We start from the raw sequence: 16,309 nt of genomic DNA, 5'->3' as shown, positions 1-16,309 counted from the left end.
TAATTATGAACCTTTGGAATTAATTTCTGACTTTAAGTTGATTAAAAGTCTCCCCTCCTTCACTGAAGATTCATTAGTATATGCACAATAAGACCATGACAAGCCTCACATGTAACACCTCCTCTGGTAATAAGCCCACACATGATCCTGTTCTGAGGACGCTAGTGTTGTTGGAGGGGGGGATCTGTAGTGTGTGTGAAGCTTTTTAAACTAAAGGGGGGCTCCGGGGAGAGCAGCTCTAACCACAGTGTCAGTTCCCTGTCAACACCTTTAATTATGTGGTTATTTATAGCTGCGCGGGCGCCTCTTGTGGGTTCAGAGTCATACATCACACCTGCAGAGGGCTGTGATAAACACTGCTCGGGTTCAGGTCTGCAGGTTATCTGGTTATGTTAATATTTTTATTAAACCGACCAGGTGTGTTTAGTCAGTGGAGTTATAAAGCATGCAGAGAGGGTGAGGCTTAAAACCACAATCAAAAACATCATGCTTTAAGAGCACACCTCTGAGATTATAATTACTGCCACATGCAAACAGCCGGGCTTCGTTCGGTGTGGCATAAACGTGCCTAGCGCGACCCCTGCTGGACAAAGTGCTCACGTGCGGGGTAAGTGCAAAGAAGCTGCACTACCTTAAAGGAGCGTGTTTTCTAAATTATCGGGCCAAAAAACAGAGGTAACAAATATTCAGACGCAGCATTTTCAGCCTTCGGGCTGTTTAAAAATGTTTTTAGATCTGAATGCCCTTTTGCCAAATTTAGCCTGAATCTTCGGCGCAGACTAATTTTTTTGTGGGAGCTTTAAATAGGAAAGGACCTGGGCTTGTTTAAGTTAGTAAAGATATTTCACATCTCCTCCAAGAGGAGTCTTCATTTTTAAGACAAAAGGTGGAGGGTCCCAGGTATGCAATTCATAGGAGTCATAAGACCGCCCTAAACTGGATGACTGAAAATCTGCATAATCAAACACCTTTTTCAGTTATTATAATTAAGTAAGTAAGATGGGAGCAAAGCAAAAACAAGAAGTCTACACCACTCTTTGAAATATCAGCGGCAGTGCGACCTGATATGACTTATGTGCACATGCGCAGTGTGAACTATAGGGGGCGACAGGCTCCTGCTATCACGCTGGAGCCGGTAACGGGGCGGAGAAGAAGAAAAATGCAGTTAACTGTTTGTTTTGATTGCATTAATCAGCTCGTGTAGGTTAGCAGCAGTCAGCCTCATTCGATCTGAGTGGAAATATTACCGTATGGCTTCATTTTTATGAGCTACGAGGGTAAAGTGGGGAGGAGTTCAGATCTAAATAGTTAAAATCGACTAACTGGACCAGCTACTTCACATGTTAGCGAACATCGGAGCTTCCTTTAAACATTTTTATCCTGAGAACAGCGAAGAATAGGAGAGACTGTAATAATCACACGGTGAGTTTGAAACCTGACATTACTCTGACTCCACTTCCTGCTGTTGACACACTCCAACAGGCTACAGTTTAATGTTATCTTTTAGCATGTTAGCTTATCCGTCAGCACAGTTTAGTGTAGCTGAACTTGTCGGCTGTCAAAAGGTGAGCACAGGTGGGTTAAAGGTGGTTGTCATCAGGTTTAAAGTCTACTGAGGTTTATTATCTTTTTCTAATTCTACTGATTAACGTCATGTCAGTTTACGGTAATCCTCCGTTCCCCTCCCCAAAGCCACACCCACAAGGGCCTTCAGCTGTGGGAAAATCCATACACCAAGCTCCCCGTGACTGCGATCATACAGATCACATATGTCATTGTGAAACATCTAGGAATGAACTGAGCAACCAAGTCTTTAAAGTCTATTCATAAACAAATAAGTCAATAAATAAACCAAATAATGCCATTATATACAATGTAAATCAGTGTAGCTGTTTATGAATTTAAAAAGTAAAACATAATTTTGTAATTTTAGTTTGAATTTGTATTCATTTGCTTCAATGTGTAAGTGTAAGCCCAAGGGGCCGTGCTGTTTACTGCAGCTGCATTCGCATTCACATTGAACTGTCTGTGAAAACACTGAGGCATTTTACTTTTCATAGAATCTATATATATATGGTGGTCTCAGAATCTCATCTCTGCTTTTTGCGGATGATGTGGTTCTGTTGGCTTCATCGGGCGGGGGCCTCCAGCTCGCACTGGAACGGTTCGCAGCCGAGTGTGAAGCAGCGGGAATGAGGATCAGCACCTCCAAATCTGAGGGATGAGTTCCTGCCCCAAGTGGAGGAGTTCAAGTATCTCGGGGTCTTGTTCGCGAGTGATGGGAGAAGGGAGCCGGAGATCGACAGATGGATTGGGGCTGCGGCTGCAGTGATGCGGCCGCTGCACTCCGCTGCACTGGTCCGTCATGGTGAAGAGGGAGCTGAGTGTAAAAGCGAAGCTCTCAATTTACCGGTCGATCTACGTCCCTACCCTCACCTATGGCCATGAGCTGTGGGTAGTGACCGAAAGAACGAGATCGCGGATACAAGCGGCAGAAATGAGCTTCCTCTGAAGGGTGGCTGGCCTCTCCCTTAGAGATAGGGTGAGAAGTTCGGCCATCCGGGAGGGGCTCAGAGTAGAGCCGCTGCTGCTCCACATCGAAAGGAGCCAGCTGAGGTGGTTCGGGCATCTGACAAGGATGCCCCCTGAGTGGGGTGTTCCAGGCATGTCCCACCGGGAGGAGGCCCCGGGGCAGACCCATGACACGCTGGAGAGATTATATCTTTTGGCTGGCCTGGGAACGCCTTGGTGTCCCCCCCAGCTGGGTGTCCCCCCCCCCCCCCCCCCAGCCACCTCCTTCACTAGCTGAAGGAGGTGGCTGGGGAGAGGGAGGTCTGGGCTTCTCTGCTTAGGCTGCTGCCCCCGCGACCCGGTCTCGGATAAAGCGGATGAAGATCGATGGATGGATGGATGGATGGATGGATGGATGGATGGGTGATTTAAGTGTTCTAATTTCTCTGAGCATTGTAATAGACATATTAATAATGTTACTTGTGTGAATACATTGGAAATCTACGATTGTTCACCTCTGAACACTGGTGGGATGAGGAGGAGTGTAATCCATAGTTACAGAAACACCTTTAACACCTACACAGAGCTTTGTGAAGGCTTTAGGGGTAAAACAGCTTGTCTCAGACAGAGAGTGAGCTGAAAGGCTTCATATACCTCCTAAACTAAACCATAAATAGTTTAGTCCCGGGATAAAAATGTAGTGCTGTAAATGAGTGGAATCATTCCCTTTAAATCATTCAGTAATCACACTACAGCTTATTGTGTTTCTGTGATACAAGTTAAATTCATATTTATCTGATTAGTCTTTCATGTCTCTGCTTCTCCTAGAGTGCAGGTGGTGTGGTCAGGGTTGTCCAACCTGTCCGTCAGACCTCCGTGTGACTCTTGTTTGAGTGGAGGGGGAGGGAACAGGAAGGAAAACACCCGGGGTCAGGATGCCTCTATTCTTCAGGAAGAGGAAGCCCAGCGAGGACTGCCAGAAGAGACTCGAGTATCAGCTGTGCCGGGTAAGAAGAAGAAGCTGCTGGTGCTAGTGTTAACGTATCTATCACAAATCCACCCGCTTACTCTTAGTTATCCTCCTCAGTCTAAGGAAGCTGGTGCTGATGACATCCTGGACATCTCAGCCTGTGGGCTGTCAGAGGTGAGAGGAAAGCTGCACTGATCCCTGACAGCCATCGTGTTGTGGTTTACACATTAACCTGATGAGTAACAGTAGCCTTTATTTCTCTTTTTCTGTTATGTTAGCAAACTACTAATACTTCTAAACTACTAGTATTTTTGCTCTCTGTATAGCTATATGAACATCTGTTTACTTAACCTATTTGTGGATAATCTGTTCATCAATATTCCCACCTTTTATACTACCCATATCTGTATATAATCTGCTCTTATTGCACTTACTGCTCTTGCACTTCTGATTAGAAGCAAATTGTATTTCGTTACCCTGCATATATATTTTATATATTTATACATGTGTTATGACAAAAAAGTCCTAATCTATCCTAAACAAAGGAAAAACTCTGCAAACAGAAGAGAAATGGAAGAGAGCAGGGAGTCATTAGTGGGAGCACTAATGAGTCACAATGTGAATCGATTAGTTAGCAGTTTTCGACTTCTATTAAAAAAAAAAAAGCCAAGTTGGAGCTAAACTGTGTTTTTATTATTGCTATTTTTGCTGAGAGATTACTTCCAGCTGTGCCACCATCAACAGAACAGCATTTTTCTTTCATTCTTTTCTTTGAGTCTTTTATCCCATTTTTTTTCCTGAGATTGACTAAGATGTGATTAAATTGTGCTGGCTACAGCTAATGTTTTCGTGTGTTACATCACAGGCCCCCTCGAGTGCCTTTTCCATCAGCAAAGTGCTTCATAAGAAGGTGAGACAGAGTTGCAGAGCTTTTAAGTGGTTTGATATTTATTTACTCAGTGAAGAGTTTCTGCAAAAAATCTCACACACAATATTCCTCAGACTCCAGAACTTAGAGCTTCAACTAGTGCTTTAGCTCCTCCTCTTTTTAGCTATCTCTCTTCTGACTGGCCAACCCTCACAGACTAACAGCAGATAGAGCAATGAAAATGTTACCTCTGTTTCTTTCATTCAGGTACTTATCCTCCACAACAACGAGCTGCGGCATCTGTTGCCCAAAGGCATTGACATCAGCACCCTCATTACATTAAAGGTAAGCCCTGGGACCCTGTGACATCATCATATCCTCTTCATAGGTGATGGTGTTTCTCTCGTTTTTTGTTTTTAAACGTACTGCATTTCGAATGTGTACCTCAGCTTGAGGCTCATAGCTCATCATCGTTTTTAACTCTGTGTTACCTTAGAGTTTGTTAGAGTTAGCATGCAGATGTTAGTGCTGGATTTATTTTCTGAGAAAACCCTCCTGTGACCCTCCGAAGGTTTTAGACCTGCATGAGAACAAACTCACCTCTCTGCCAGAGGACATCGGGAAACTGACGGCGCTGCAGGTAAAGCCTGCTCTCCAGTTATACGGGAAGTAAGTGTGAATAAATGTCGTCAGCATCCACCTGCGGTCTTTCTTCTTCTGTCAGATCCTGAATGTGGAGAAGAACCGTTTGAAGGCCCTGCCAGATTCCATCGGGAACCTGTGCCTCCTGCAGACTCTTAATTTAAAGGGTACGATGCTTCCTGCTTGCTTGCTCTGAAGCGAGATGAGTCACAAGAAGCTAGTTGTGTATTTTCTTTTTCTCTAACAGGAAACTGCCTCACTGAGCTGCCGTCCTCTGCTGGTTCTCTGAGCAGCCTGCGGACACTCGATGTGAGTGACAACAACATTGTGACGCTTCCCAAAGCGCTGGCCTACATCCGCACCTTAGAGGTGAGGTGTCCACTGATTCAGACCTACAGGAAGGCTGAAAACAAACTGGTGTTTTATAAGTGTGTGTGTGTTTCTGTGACAGAGTTTTAGCCTTGATGCTGCCATGATGTCCTTCCCACCTTCGTCTGTGTGCACAGAGGGAACAGAGAGCATCCAACGCTTCCTGTGCACGGGTAGGATTTGCCGCTCGTGGTCACTCATTTATTTGTTGATTAACGGCAGAAAAACGTAAACCTACAGGGTTCCTGTCTGAGATCACAGTCAAGAAAATTAATCTTAAAATGTCTTATTTCCTCAAACTGTAGGTGAGAATTCTGTTGATTGCTGCCTTTCCTACTGGCTCACTGAGATGTAGTAGCTCCTTAGATTTACCACATAGGGCGCAGATGCTGATGCTTCTTTGCTGTGTTGGAAATAATGAGCCTGTGGCGATGACGCAGACTAAATTGTAATCGATTGATGGTTTCTTGTAACAACAGTGAAGTTTTTATCAGAAGTTTAATCTTTTCTAAACATGCTTCAAGTGAGTATTTATCTATTTGCATCAGTGATACAATAATAATAAAAAAGGCACAGTCTGTTCAGAATTCATAGAAAATAAATAATGATAAATAAATAAATCTGTTTTTACACATTAATCTTGAAATTTTAAATTTGAGGAAACAAGAAATGAAAATGTTGGTCTTTCTGTGTTTTCCCGTGCCGCGTCACAGATGAGGTAAGCAGATGATGATGCTGATTTGTTGTTCGGTTCAAAATGCAGAAGTGCACAGAAAAAAAGGAAAGATAGCAGGGAGTTTGTTTCTAATTTCCAGTATAAAGAAAAAAACTGGTTTAAAAAAAAAGGATTTAAAAAAGGGTTAAAAATACAACATTTTTTTTCCACACGACTCTGTGTTAGTTCTTATTTACTACGTCTTAAAAAAGGTCTTAAAAGGAAAAACTTTGATATTTTTAAATAGTGCAGGAACTGTGCAGCCTTTGGTGTAACAGCACGTTCATGTAAACGTGATATGAGCCGAGTGTGGCTAATGTTAGCAGCTCTGGCAGCAGTAGACTTCTTCCTTCGCTAGTTAGCGTCAGCACGTCTGTGTGAATGTGGTTTACACCTCGATCATATCGGTTGGCTTTGGGTGCCCGGTCTGCATGTTTTTAACTTCCTGTCACAGAAAAAGAGACAAAGCTATGACTTTGTCTTTGAACTGATGGTGTTGTACATGAATGGAACGTGAATAATTAGTTTAAAGATTTCAGATGCTTACAATATATTGCATATAAAAGAAATGTTGTAGAAAAACATCAGATGAGCTTAAGGTCCGGGACACCGGTTTAGCTCAGTGCGTTGAGCGGGCGGTCACATGCCATACGAGAGATATGGCTGAGAGTGGCCGGCCCAGGTTCGAAACCAACCCGTGGCTCTTAGCCGCATGTCATCCCCTCTCTTTCTCCTTCCGCTTTCCTGTCAATAAAGCTGAAAAAGGCAAAAAAAGGCAAAAAAAAAAAGCTTCAGGTCTTCCACAACAGAGTTACTCTAAACAAACGGCAATAAATTCTACAAAGAGTTCAGTAAAATTCACAGATTTGACACGAACACAGACACTGAATCTGAAATCAGAACATGCATGTGTATTTTTACTGTTTCACTTCTCCCTCTCTCGTATGTGTGCGGTTACTTCTGCTGAGGCAGCGACTTTCATCTTGGCATTACCTCATGTTGTTTTAATCAGGCCGTGAGAATTCCTGGTCCAGCCTGCAGCTCCACCACTTTAACAGCATTGTACACTTTGCTGACCGTAGCATCAGGAGGCTTATGAACTCAAAAGACCTGCATATGCCCTCCTGGTTAATGAACAGCAGTTATTAAGGTGGAACCCATCTATAGAGACCAAAACTGTTGTTTTGGCACAAGTTAGAAGTTTTAATATCTAGGCTTCTCTGTGTCACATCACGGTGTAAACTAAAAATGTGCTGTATGATTGTTGTGGTTTGGGCAGCATGAAGGTGAATTGACTGGTTGGTTGGTTTGCTTTCCAGAGCTGGGAGAGGAGTACTGCCCACCCTCTCAGTACCTCCTGCCGGTGCTGGAGAGCGACGGCGGCAGGCAGAGCTCCGACTGCCTGGATGGGTTGGATGAGGCCTGGCAGGTACAGCTTTCTCTTGTGGAGTGTGTAGAGGACACGAACACCAGCTTCTTTGATACGTTTATGGATTTCTGTGTGAGATACTACAAGTGTCTTTCAGTGTTTCCTCTTTTTCTGTTGCAGAACAAATTTAGTGACTATGAGAAGAGAAAGGTTGGTGACAAGACATTCCTCATTTTTCTTCAACATCTTTTAATATCTTAGTTTTATCTAGTACCTTTTCTACTTCTTTCAGGCATACAAGTTTTCTTTAATATTTCCTGTGTCGTTTTTCTGCAACACCAGGGTGAAGAACAAAGTTATAGCACATCTTTCAACACAACTACTAGCTTTTACCGAACTTTTGAGTACATTACACAAAGAGAACAAAAGCCCTTCTCCTAGCAGAGAGCAGTTTTGATGTAATTTTTTTCGGTCAGTTTCAAACACGAGGTGCCATAAAGGACAGTACACGTATCTGATTTCCTGCTGTCTTCTGAAAATAACTTTTTTGACCACCAACTTCTCAACTGAAGCGTTACTGTGGTGCACCACAAGGTTCGATTTTAGGTCCCAGTTTAATTTCCATTTCTAGACTCTGATAAGTTTTGTAGTTCCTTTGCTGCTTTTTTGTGTTTTAATTGTTTCAGTGAAATTAAATATTCTTATTTTATTTGTTCTTATTACAATTTCTTGTTCTGTCCCCACAGAATTTATTTATTTTTTTTAGCTTATTATTGTGGAAACTGGCTGCAGACTGTAGCAGTAGTTATTATTTAGAGGGCTGAGAATCTGCAGATAAGGCTTTCTGTTCAGAGGTGTTGCATTATTTTTACATGAGCTGAATAAAGTGAAACCTGTGTTTGAGCAGCTGAAGTTTGAAAGTTTTCTGACTGGTTTGTATGTCCTGCAGGAGCAGAAGCAGCAGGAGAAGTTGGCCTTCGAGAAGCACCTGGAGGAGAAGCAAAGGGAGCATACCCAGCTTGTAATGATGAAAAACTCCAACAAGGAGAACATCCTCAACTCAGTCCGACAGGTAATAACAACCGCCCAGAAGTCTTCTTGATAGGTTTAATTGTCAGCTCCTTCTTTCTGTTAACACCGAATCATCCCTGATGATGATGATTCTGTGTGTAATTCCTAAAATTGCCTGTTTTATATGCTCTGTGTGCCTTTTAGGAGCAGGAGAGGGTGGAGCAGGGCGTCAGCAAGCAGCAGAGAGCTCAGGAGGCTGAGAGGCAACTGGTGCTGGAGAAAGTCAGACAAGCTGAAGACAACATCAGCAGTCGCATCAGCAGCCTGCTGATGGACAACAACAGGTCTGAAGGAGGGGTTTCTGCGGATACTTTAAATATGGCGTCTCCACTGATGAGTCTGTGCTAACTGCAGTGTGTTCATCTGCATCCTTGCAGGCAGAAAAAGAGTGCAGAGTTCCTCCAAGCCATGGAGGAGGATCGGTGAGTGTTCTGACCAATGATCCATAACACACAGGGAAGAGAAATAAGACTCTACAACACAGCAGCACTCATCCAATTGTTTCCCACTTAGCTGTCTATTTCTGGAGCACTTTGTGAAGGAGATGCATAAAGTGCTTTCAGGGATGGGAGGGTAAAAAAAAAAAAACAGCAGGACAAAAGAACACTTTACAAACCAGTTTGGAGGGCTTGATTTTCATATTCTGATCTTAATGGAATACAGATCGTGAGTTGCTGCGTTGCTCCTGTCTGGAATCTGACTCCATCAAAGCCAGTGGCGATGCTGTATTGTGATGGAGGTGCTGGTAGTTGTGTGAGATATTTCATGAGGGTACAGCGTGGTCCTAGTTGGACTTCAGTTGATATCTTGTCAACACATTACAAAGATGTTTTGTTGATAAAGTCACAGTGATTGTTTCTTCACATCCTGTTTAGGACTTAGCCGTTTTAAACACAGGAAGTTATAGAAAGTTCCTGTAAGTCTGCAGTGAAATGCTGAAACAAAATGTTTTCCCCTCAGGATCCGTATGGAACATCTGACCACCATCACGCAGGAAGAAGCTAACTCACTGAGGAAGAAGGAGGTGGCAGGTATAGAGCTTGTCTCATTCAGGCATTAAAACACATAATTTTACTCAGTTTTTTCTACTCTGGCTCTGTATGATATCATAGAGAGGGGATCTCCCTAATATGGTCATCTCAGGTATGGAAAGTTGATACTTAAAGTGTGAGATAAAGAAGGATTATTTTGAAGTCTGAATCATGCAAAGCTACTCTAAGAATGAAAACATAGAGCTGGAAAAGACAAAAACGTAGCTAGCATGCTCCTCATGTGGTGTTTTCTTCCCCTCTCCTTGCTCTCTGTTTTTAGCGGCCATGCAGAAGATGCTGTCTGACAGCTGCGCCATGAGCCTCCTCCAGGAGGCCAGTGACTACCGCAGACAGAGCCTGGTCACTGAGGCCTGCAGGAGGTCAGAAACACACATATACACAAACCATAAACAGGGAGACCTGTGACAGCTTTTGGAAAGATGTTGTAATCTCTTCTCCTTATGTAACAGTTTAGAGAATTTAGACAGGAAGTTTGACAAGATGCTGTGCCTCCAAGTTCTGGACAAGTCCAAAGCTATCGCCCAGATCTTACAGGAGGTAGGATGAGTAGAAATCAAACCCCCACTCTGTTTAAAGCTGCTGGACTCGGTAACCCACCTCGGTGACCTGCCTTGAATGGTTGTCTTTGCAGGAGGAGATGCAGAAGGCAGCATTCCAGGCGCTGCAGCTCCAAAAAGACGCCGTTCATGGGTACATCCGTAACCAGGTCGGTGACGATGCATCATTGTTTTTTTATTTGTTTTTTTATTTTGCTTTGTTTTGTTTTTACAGCTCGTTTCTGCCAGAGGTCCAAAAAACTCAGTTAATTCAAGTCTAAGGAAAAAAAAATAGCTGAAAATGAAAAGACACTGGGCATTAACGTCATTTTACTTTTTCCCACAATCTGCTCATAATCAGATTCATCTTACTCATCCTAACAGTAATGAAGATGTCCAGTTTAAGTTGCTTCTCATAGATTATTATAGCCTCGGCAGCATGTCCCCTCTCCTTGCTTGCCTCATGTCTGCTTCTCCACTGTCCCTCAGATCCATCTCATAGAGGGTGAGTTAATGCAGCTGACTAAACTGGAGATTAAAAGACGCAATCTGGATGCTGAGAACCTGCAGGTGGGTGTCACCGCCTTCTTTGTTTGCCCTCCCATGTTTATTTTCACTTCCATGTCATCGCTTCATGGCAGCAGTTCAAAATTTCAAGAAAACGATCAGCAGCTTTAAATGTGCGACTTAAAACGAGTGACAGAGGCAACTACAGTAAACAAACTGTTAAGGTTTTAACTGGCTACCAGTGAGGTTTCAGGAAGAAAGCTTAAAAGCAAAACGGCAGCCAACATTAGACAGTCCTTTTAACTGATCGAGCTGCGATCAATAAAAATGCAAAGAACTGTCAATGCAGGGTTATCAAAAAACAAACAAACGCAAGACTAAAAAGGTGTTCCCCAAGGTTCAGTTCTGGGACCACTGCTATTTATTTTATATGTAAATAATTTCAGTCATATAAGACAAGTACAAACTTGGATTTTATGCTGATGACATGGTGATGAACTGCTCTGCACCTCCTCAGGACCACCTCTCTGTCAGCAGCAGACAGCTTTTAATACAGTACAGCTCAAACGGTGTGATTTATGCTGACAAAAGTAAACTGATGAAACTGTTTCATGTTGTGTATTTTTGCTGTGTATAGTCACGTGTGTGCTGCTACTTTATGCGACTGCTGTTGGTTGTACTGCTGTCTGCTTTGGTGCGGAGGAAAAGATTCATATTAACTCATTCATATTAGTTCTTTTTTATTTACTTATTTTTAACGATGGAGTCACACTGCATTTTTTCTATGGTATTTTATTATAACATTGCACTCGAGTCCTGCATGGCCTTTTGAATTTGATATCCAATTTTTTTTGTGTAATATTTAAATTTAAGTTTTTGTAATGTTGAATAAATAAACCTTAGTACTAACAAACATTGACTGCCCACAGCTGATAATGATGTGTGTGTAACGTCACTCCATTTGTGTGTGTTTGTGTGCAGGAAGTTCTGGTGGAGCAGCGCACGGCGCTCAGCGACATGTTGCAGCAGCTGCTGAAGCAGAGAGACCAGCGAGAGCAGGAGCTGCTGCAGGTTCTGGTGAGGAATTATCTCGTGGCGGTTTTGTTCTTCTTCTCCTAATTTCCTGTCATGTTTCTCCACTTCCTGTGGTGGGTGTTCATATTAAACATTAAGGTTCAAATAATGAGGTCAGCTTCCATACAGCAAGGCTTTGGTCTACTCTTAGTACTCCGTTTCATATAGTGACCTGAAACAGAATGGGCTCAGCATAGTCAACTTGTACCCTCTGTTTGTGAGAGGCAGCCAGTCAGAAGAAAGTTGGCCTAAAGGGGGAGGAGCTCAAACAGGTTGTTTCAGAGAGATGATGAAGGCTGCAGGTCTTGCAAGTCCCAGTATAAGATGAAGAAGTTCCACAACTCTCAGTGCTGAATCCAATAGAATTTGCTTTGTACATCCTTCCTTTATGTGGTGTCATTCAGTCATTTTCTGACATTTTTTTTAATCATTTCTATACTGATGACATTCTGCTGTGTGCGTCTTTTAAGCCTTAGCGGATGAACAGATAACCGTTTATCTCGCACTATCTCTCCATCAATGATCTTGATTGGGTATTGTGTGATTATTGATCCTCCTGAACTATATAAATGTCAGTCAAACTCTTTCTACCTTCTCACAAGTCCAGCGTTCGTGATCTTTTCATTATATTTGATTCTTCTTCGAGCTTCAACTCTCATGAAAAATCAGTTTCACAATCCTGTTTCTTTCAAATACATTTCTGGTTTCTTTTCTTTTATTCAGTTTTAACTTTTACATTTTGTATTGCAATTAAATGCATTTTAATTTTCTATTATATTTTAATGTTTTTATTCCTTTTGTTGTTATGATGGCTTTGTGACCAGATGTCTATGAAAACTACTTTATAAATAAACTTTATACCTGTTTGTAGAGTTTGTGTTTCCTGTTCTGAGGATAAACAAAAACCCATGTTGTGTTTTTCAGGCTGAGATGGAGCTGAAGTCTGAGTCCAACCAGCAGAACTACTGGATGATCCAGTACCAGAGGCTGCTGGACGCTAAGCCGCTGTCACTCCGCATGCAGGTTACATAGCACAGATGAACATCTGCAACATCTGGAAACAGAGTGTGGCATCCCACCTAAAGCTGTAATCTCTCTGCAGGAAGCGGGTGTGGAGAAGGAGCTGGTGAACTTGCTGTGCAAACTGTCCGCTCAGCACTACCTGCCCATCCTGGCTCATCATCGAGTGACGACCGAGGCGCTTCACCACATGAGCTCCTCCGACCTCAAGAAGGTGCGTCTGCAGCGCAAGTTTCTGTCTGGGCTGCTCGATTTGTTTTTTGTTTTTATTTTTTAAAATGTTTATCTTGATTATCTGTCATATTAACTGGAAGCCATTTGATTGGCCCAGGTCTAGTTTCTGCACCAGCATCTGTATGAACATCAACATCAAATAATCAATCTCCAGCGTAATGAAACAGAACATTGGTTTATTTCACTCCATTATTTAGTTACTACTTCTGCCTTATTGAATATTAAAGATGAGATTGTTACCAGAGACAGGGCTCAGCCTGGCTCTGGATCCAGCAGTGTTTTGGACAGATTCTTACTTTTGACAGATCAGACTAAACTATACATTTGATGTTGTTATTTTCATAAATCGGGTAAAATTAGAAAAACAGGGAGGTGCTGTTTTGATGGTCTCTACTCTGAAGGTGAATGGTGTCTTGATTCACCTTCGTCACTGAGTAGCTGACATAGCCATCTGCAGGTTTCTATTCTCCAACTGGATCATGTTGCATTTAAAGATCATCTCAGTGTAACTTTTAAAGCTTTGTTTTTTTGGATCCATGGTGCCATGTCACATCCAGGTTTATGAAATCATCAGCTTTATGGAATTCTTTGTTTTCAGTTGGGCATCAGTGAAGCAGGAATCCAGAAAGCTCTTCTGAACTGGGCCCGGGAACGCCAGCCTCAAGGTACAGTCCACACATCACACCACAGCTGAGCGTTAGTCACATTGTAACACTGACACACTGCAACTGTTTAATGGGACAGAGATGTTAGATTTTCAGTGTTTAGCATGTGGAAAGTGACGTGATCCGTTTCCTCCTCTACAGGACCTTGTAAAGTCACCAAGCAGGAGGCGGAAGTGGAAGTCACCCCCTCTGCGCCATCTCCTTCCCCGCCTCCGTTCTTTCCCAGCACCTCAAACATCCAAATGCCCAGCCCACCACTCACCCCGGGGACCCCGGGGACCCCCGTCACCCCGTCAGCACCTAGCCCTGTGGAAGGGCCGGGAAGCTCAGACTGTGTGGTCTGCATGGAGACCGGGGTAAGAAATGCTAAAATGGTCATGAGTTTAGTCTCAATGAGATTATAAGATCAGATGTCAGATTTGAGAGCAGAAAACACGTTTTTAGCATAAAAAACTGTTTGGGGTTTTAATAAAGGGGCAAAGTGACAAGTTTGACTGACAGGCATGATCTCAGTTATACAAACATGATTTACTGAGGTTTAGTACAAGTGTTGCTGCTGGGAGCATTAATGCATTAGAAATGAGGAGGAGGTGTTATCAGGATGAACGCTGAACCATTGTGCTCTGAAACCTGGATTTTCTGATTTTTTTTCCCCTCATTTCTGATCTGATCTTAAATGGCAGTAAAACTTAACAAGTTTTATTCACCAAAACTGGAGCTCAGGCTTCTCGGTCAGTCTGTTGGTACAGCATCCTCACAGCAGCCCTATTATTGGCTAACTGCACTGAAAAGGCTCCAACAGCACAAACATGGTCCTGAGGTCCAGTTCAGGGACTCCAGTTAGCTGAGGTGAAGCCAAGCAGCTACACTGCCTGTGTGGCCATCCACCTGTCTGTCAAAGAGGCCACGCCCCTATTAATGCAAACTGTTCTTCAGATAAGATCCAATGGGACTGACACGCTTTTGGAGCCTTGTGTGGCCACTAGAGGAACTGCAGTTTTTGGCATGAGAGGTGTTAGTTTTTACGTTTTTTCCACTGTTAAGTATTTTGGTAATAACAGTCTCCACCTGCATGGGTGCAGAGGAAACAGGAAGTGCTGATGGCTCATTCAAGATGGTGAGAACCAGGACAGCCTGAAAGATGGCTTCAAAGTTCAGATTACTCACTGTCTCTCCTGTCTCTGCAGTCTCAGGTGATCTTCCTGCCGTGTGGTCATGTGTGCTGCTGTCAGGTGTGTAGCGATGCCCTGCAGAACTGCCCTCTGTGCCGGGCCAACATATCCCAGCGCATACGCCTCTACCACAACTAGACCCTCTTCCCTCACAACTGTCACTTTCAGCTATTTATGCATGACGATGAAGCTGCTGCTGTGTCGTGTCGAGAAGCTTTTAGTGGGTTTTTAAAGCGCTGAGCCACTTTTCCTGTAATCACCAAACTGTATTCTGTGAAGGACATTCTCAGATCTTTTTAACGTGTTTCCAGTCGTCTCTGGTGGATTTATTTGTGTCTGTTCTGTTTAAGTTGTGTAATTTTTATTTTATGTGATATATAAAGAGCCGAGTGGATGACACCACTCACTGACTGTTCACTGCCTTCATGACTGATGCGTGCCTTTTTCTATGACTTATTTTTTTATTTTTTTTTAAAATTCTAGTGTAGTAACCAAAGCTTAACGTTTAAATAACTCAGTATAATCTGGTGATCCTTAAAGATTTCTGTCCTCATTGCTCATCGTTTCCATCTCTGATTCGGCCTCTTACTGCTGCTTTTCCTTTCGTCCATCTGTTTCACCTGTACCATGTAACAAATGTCACCTGTCTGTGTGTAGCATCACTAATGCTGGTGTATTTTACCAAGTGCTCTTAACCTCTCGCATGCTTCAGTAAAGTCTCTCCTTTAAAAACTCCACATGAGTTTGTTCAGTGTCAGAGATTCCACCTCAGTGTCAATGTGATGATATCGTCAGACTGTATGAATATAAAATCCATACGTGTTATTTCCTGTGGTCAGAGTGGGTGTTTTTTTTATTGATTATAACTACACAGGCAGATATCTCAACACAGTGTATGTATATAAACATGAGCTATAAAACAACTACACACTCATTTCTGAGCTTTTTCTACCTTTACTGTGACCTTTAACGTCGATTTGAGGGTATAACATTTGGATTTGATTAAATCCTGAGTTCCATTTTATCGAGCTATTGATGAAGTTGGAAGGCTGGAGCAGTGTGATCAGAGATGTTACCTGGATCTAAGCCCAGCCTTGAAATATTCTGGATTTTCACTCAGTGACAGCACCTTTTCTAAACTTATTCACTATACTATACATTGAAATGATTATAATATGTTGGACATAGTGTGCTAGGCTCTTCCACAGAGTGACACTGAAATTAAAAATCTAAAGTTCTCACAGTTTGTTCAGTGTGAATCTTGTTTCCTGTAACTCGGCACAAAATCTGCTTCTCGGACTATGAAAGAGTATTTTGTATTTCTTCAGTGGTTTAGTGACCATCAGATCAATCACAAAAGTGCTCTTATTCCATAGATGACAGTCCCTGTGACAGCATATGAAGTGCTTTAACCAGTCCATTTATCATAATACCAGAGACTGTATCAAATGATTAATAATCTATAAAGAAATTTTTAAAAAAGAAAAAGAAAGTCTCTGACTTTTTCCAGAACATTCATCTGTTGTGGTTCAAG

At 42.6% G+C, this 16,309-nt stretch overlaps 1 protein-coding gene across 1 annotated transcript; it reads left to right on the top strand.

Moving 5' to 3' along the window:
- Positions 1–1,087: 1,087 nt before the first annotated feature.
- Positions 1,088–16,016, top strand: lrsam1 (leucine rich repeat and sterile alpha motif containing 1). The gene is made up of 25 exons (XM_026174574.1): positions 1,088–1,422; positions 3,340–3,518; positions 3,599–3,655; positions 4,347–4,391; positions 4,617–4,694; positions 4,921–4,989; positions 5,074–5,158; positions 5,239–5,360; positions 5,443–5,533; positions 7,395–7,504; positions 7,625–7,654; positions 8,394–8,516; positions 8,660–8,799; positions 8,893–8,937; positions 9,476–9,546; positions 9,827–9,926; positions 10,017–10,104; positions 10,199–10,273; positions 10,593–10,673; positions 11,592–11,687; positions 12,609–12,707; positions 12,787–12,918; positions 13,537–13,603; positions 13,745–13,959; positions 14,791–16,016. The coding sequence occupies exons 2-25, from the start codon at positions 3,447–3,449 to the stop codon at positions 14,911–14,913; spliced, it is 2,214 nt and encodes a 737-aa protein (XP_026030359.1). The 5' UTR covers positions 1,088–1,422; positions 3,340–3,446; the 3' UTR covers positions 14,914–16,016.
- Positions 16,017–16,309: the final 293 nt, after the last annotated feature.

The sequence above is a fragment of the Astatotilapia calliptera genome, chromosome 7 (genome assembly GCF_900246225.1).
Source record: "Astatotilapia calliptera chromosome 7, fAstCal1.2, whole genome shotgun sequence".
NCBI lineage: Eukaryota > Metazoa > Chordata > Actinopteri > Cichliformes > Cichlidae > Astatotilapia > Astatotilapia calliptera.
The sequence above is the reverse complement of the archived record's forward strand: the minus strand, read 5'-3'. Positions and strand labels throughout refer to the sequence as shown.

Excerpts from the sequence above, each read along its gene's own strand:
- lrsam1 (XM_026174574.1), top strand. The coding sequence starts at position 3,447 with ATGCCTCTATTCTTCAGGAAGAGGAAGCCCAGCGAGGACTGCCAGAAG. Across the intron at positions 3,519-3,598 it reads TCGAGTATCAGCTGTGCCGG|TCTAAGGAAGCTGGTGCTGA; the intron begins GTAAGAAGAAGA and ends TATCCTCCTCAG. Across the intron at positions 7,655-8,393 it reads GTGACTATGAGAAGAGAAAG|GAGCAGAAGCAGCAGGAGAA; the intron begins GTTGGTGACAAG and ends TATGTCCTGCAG.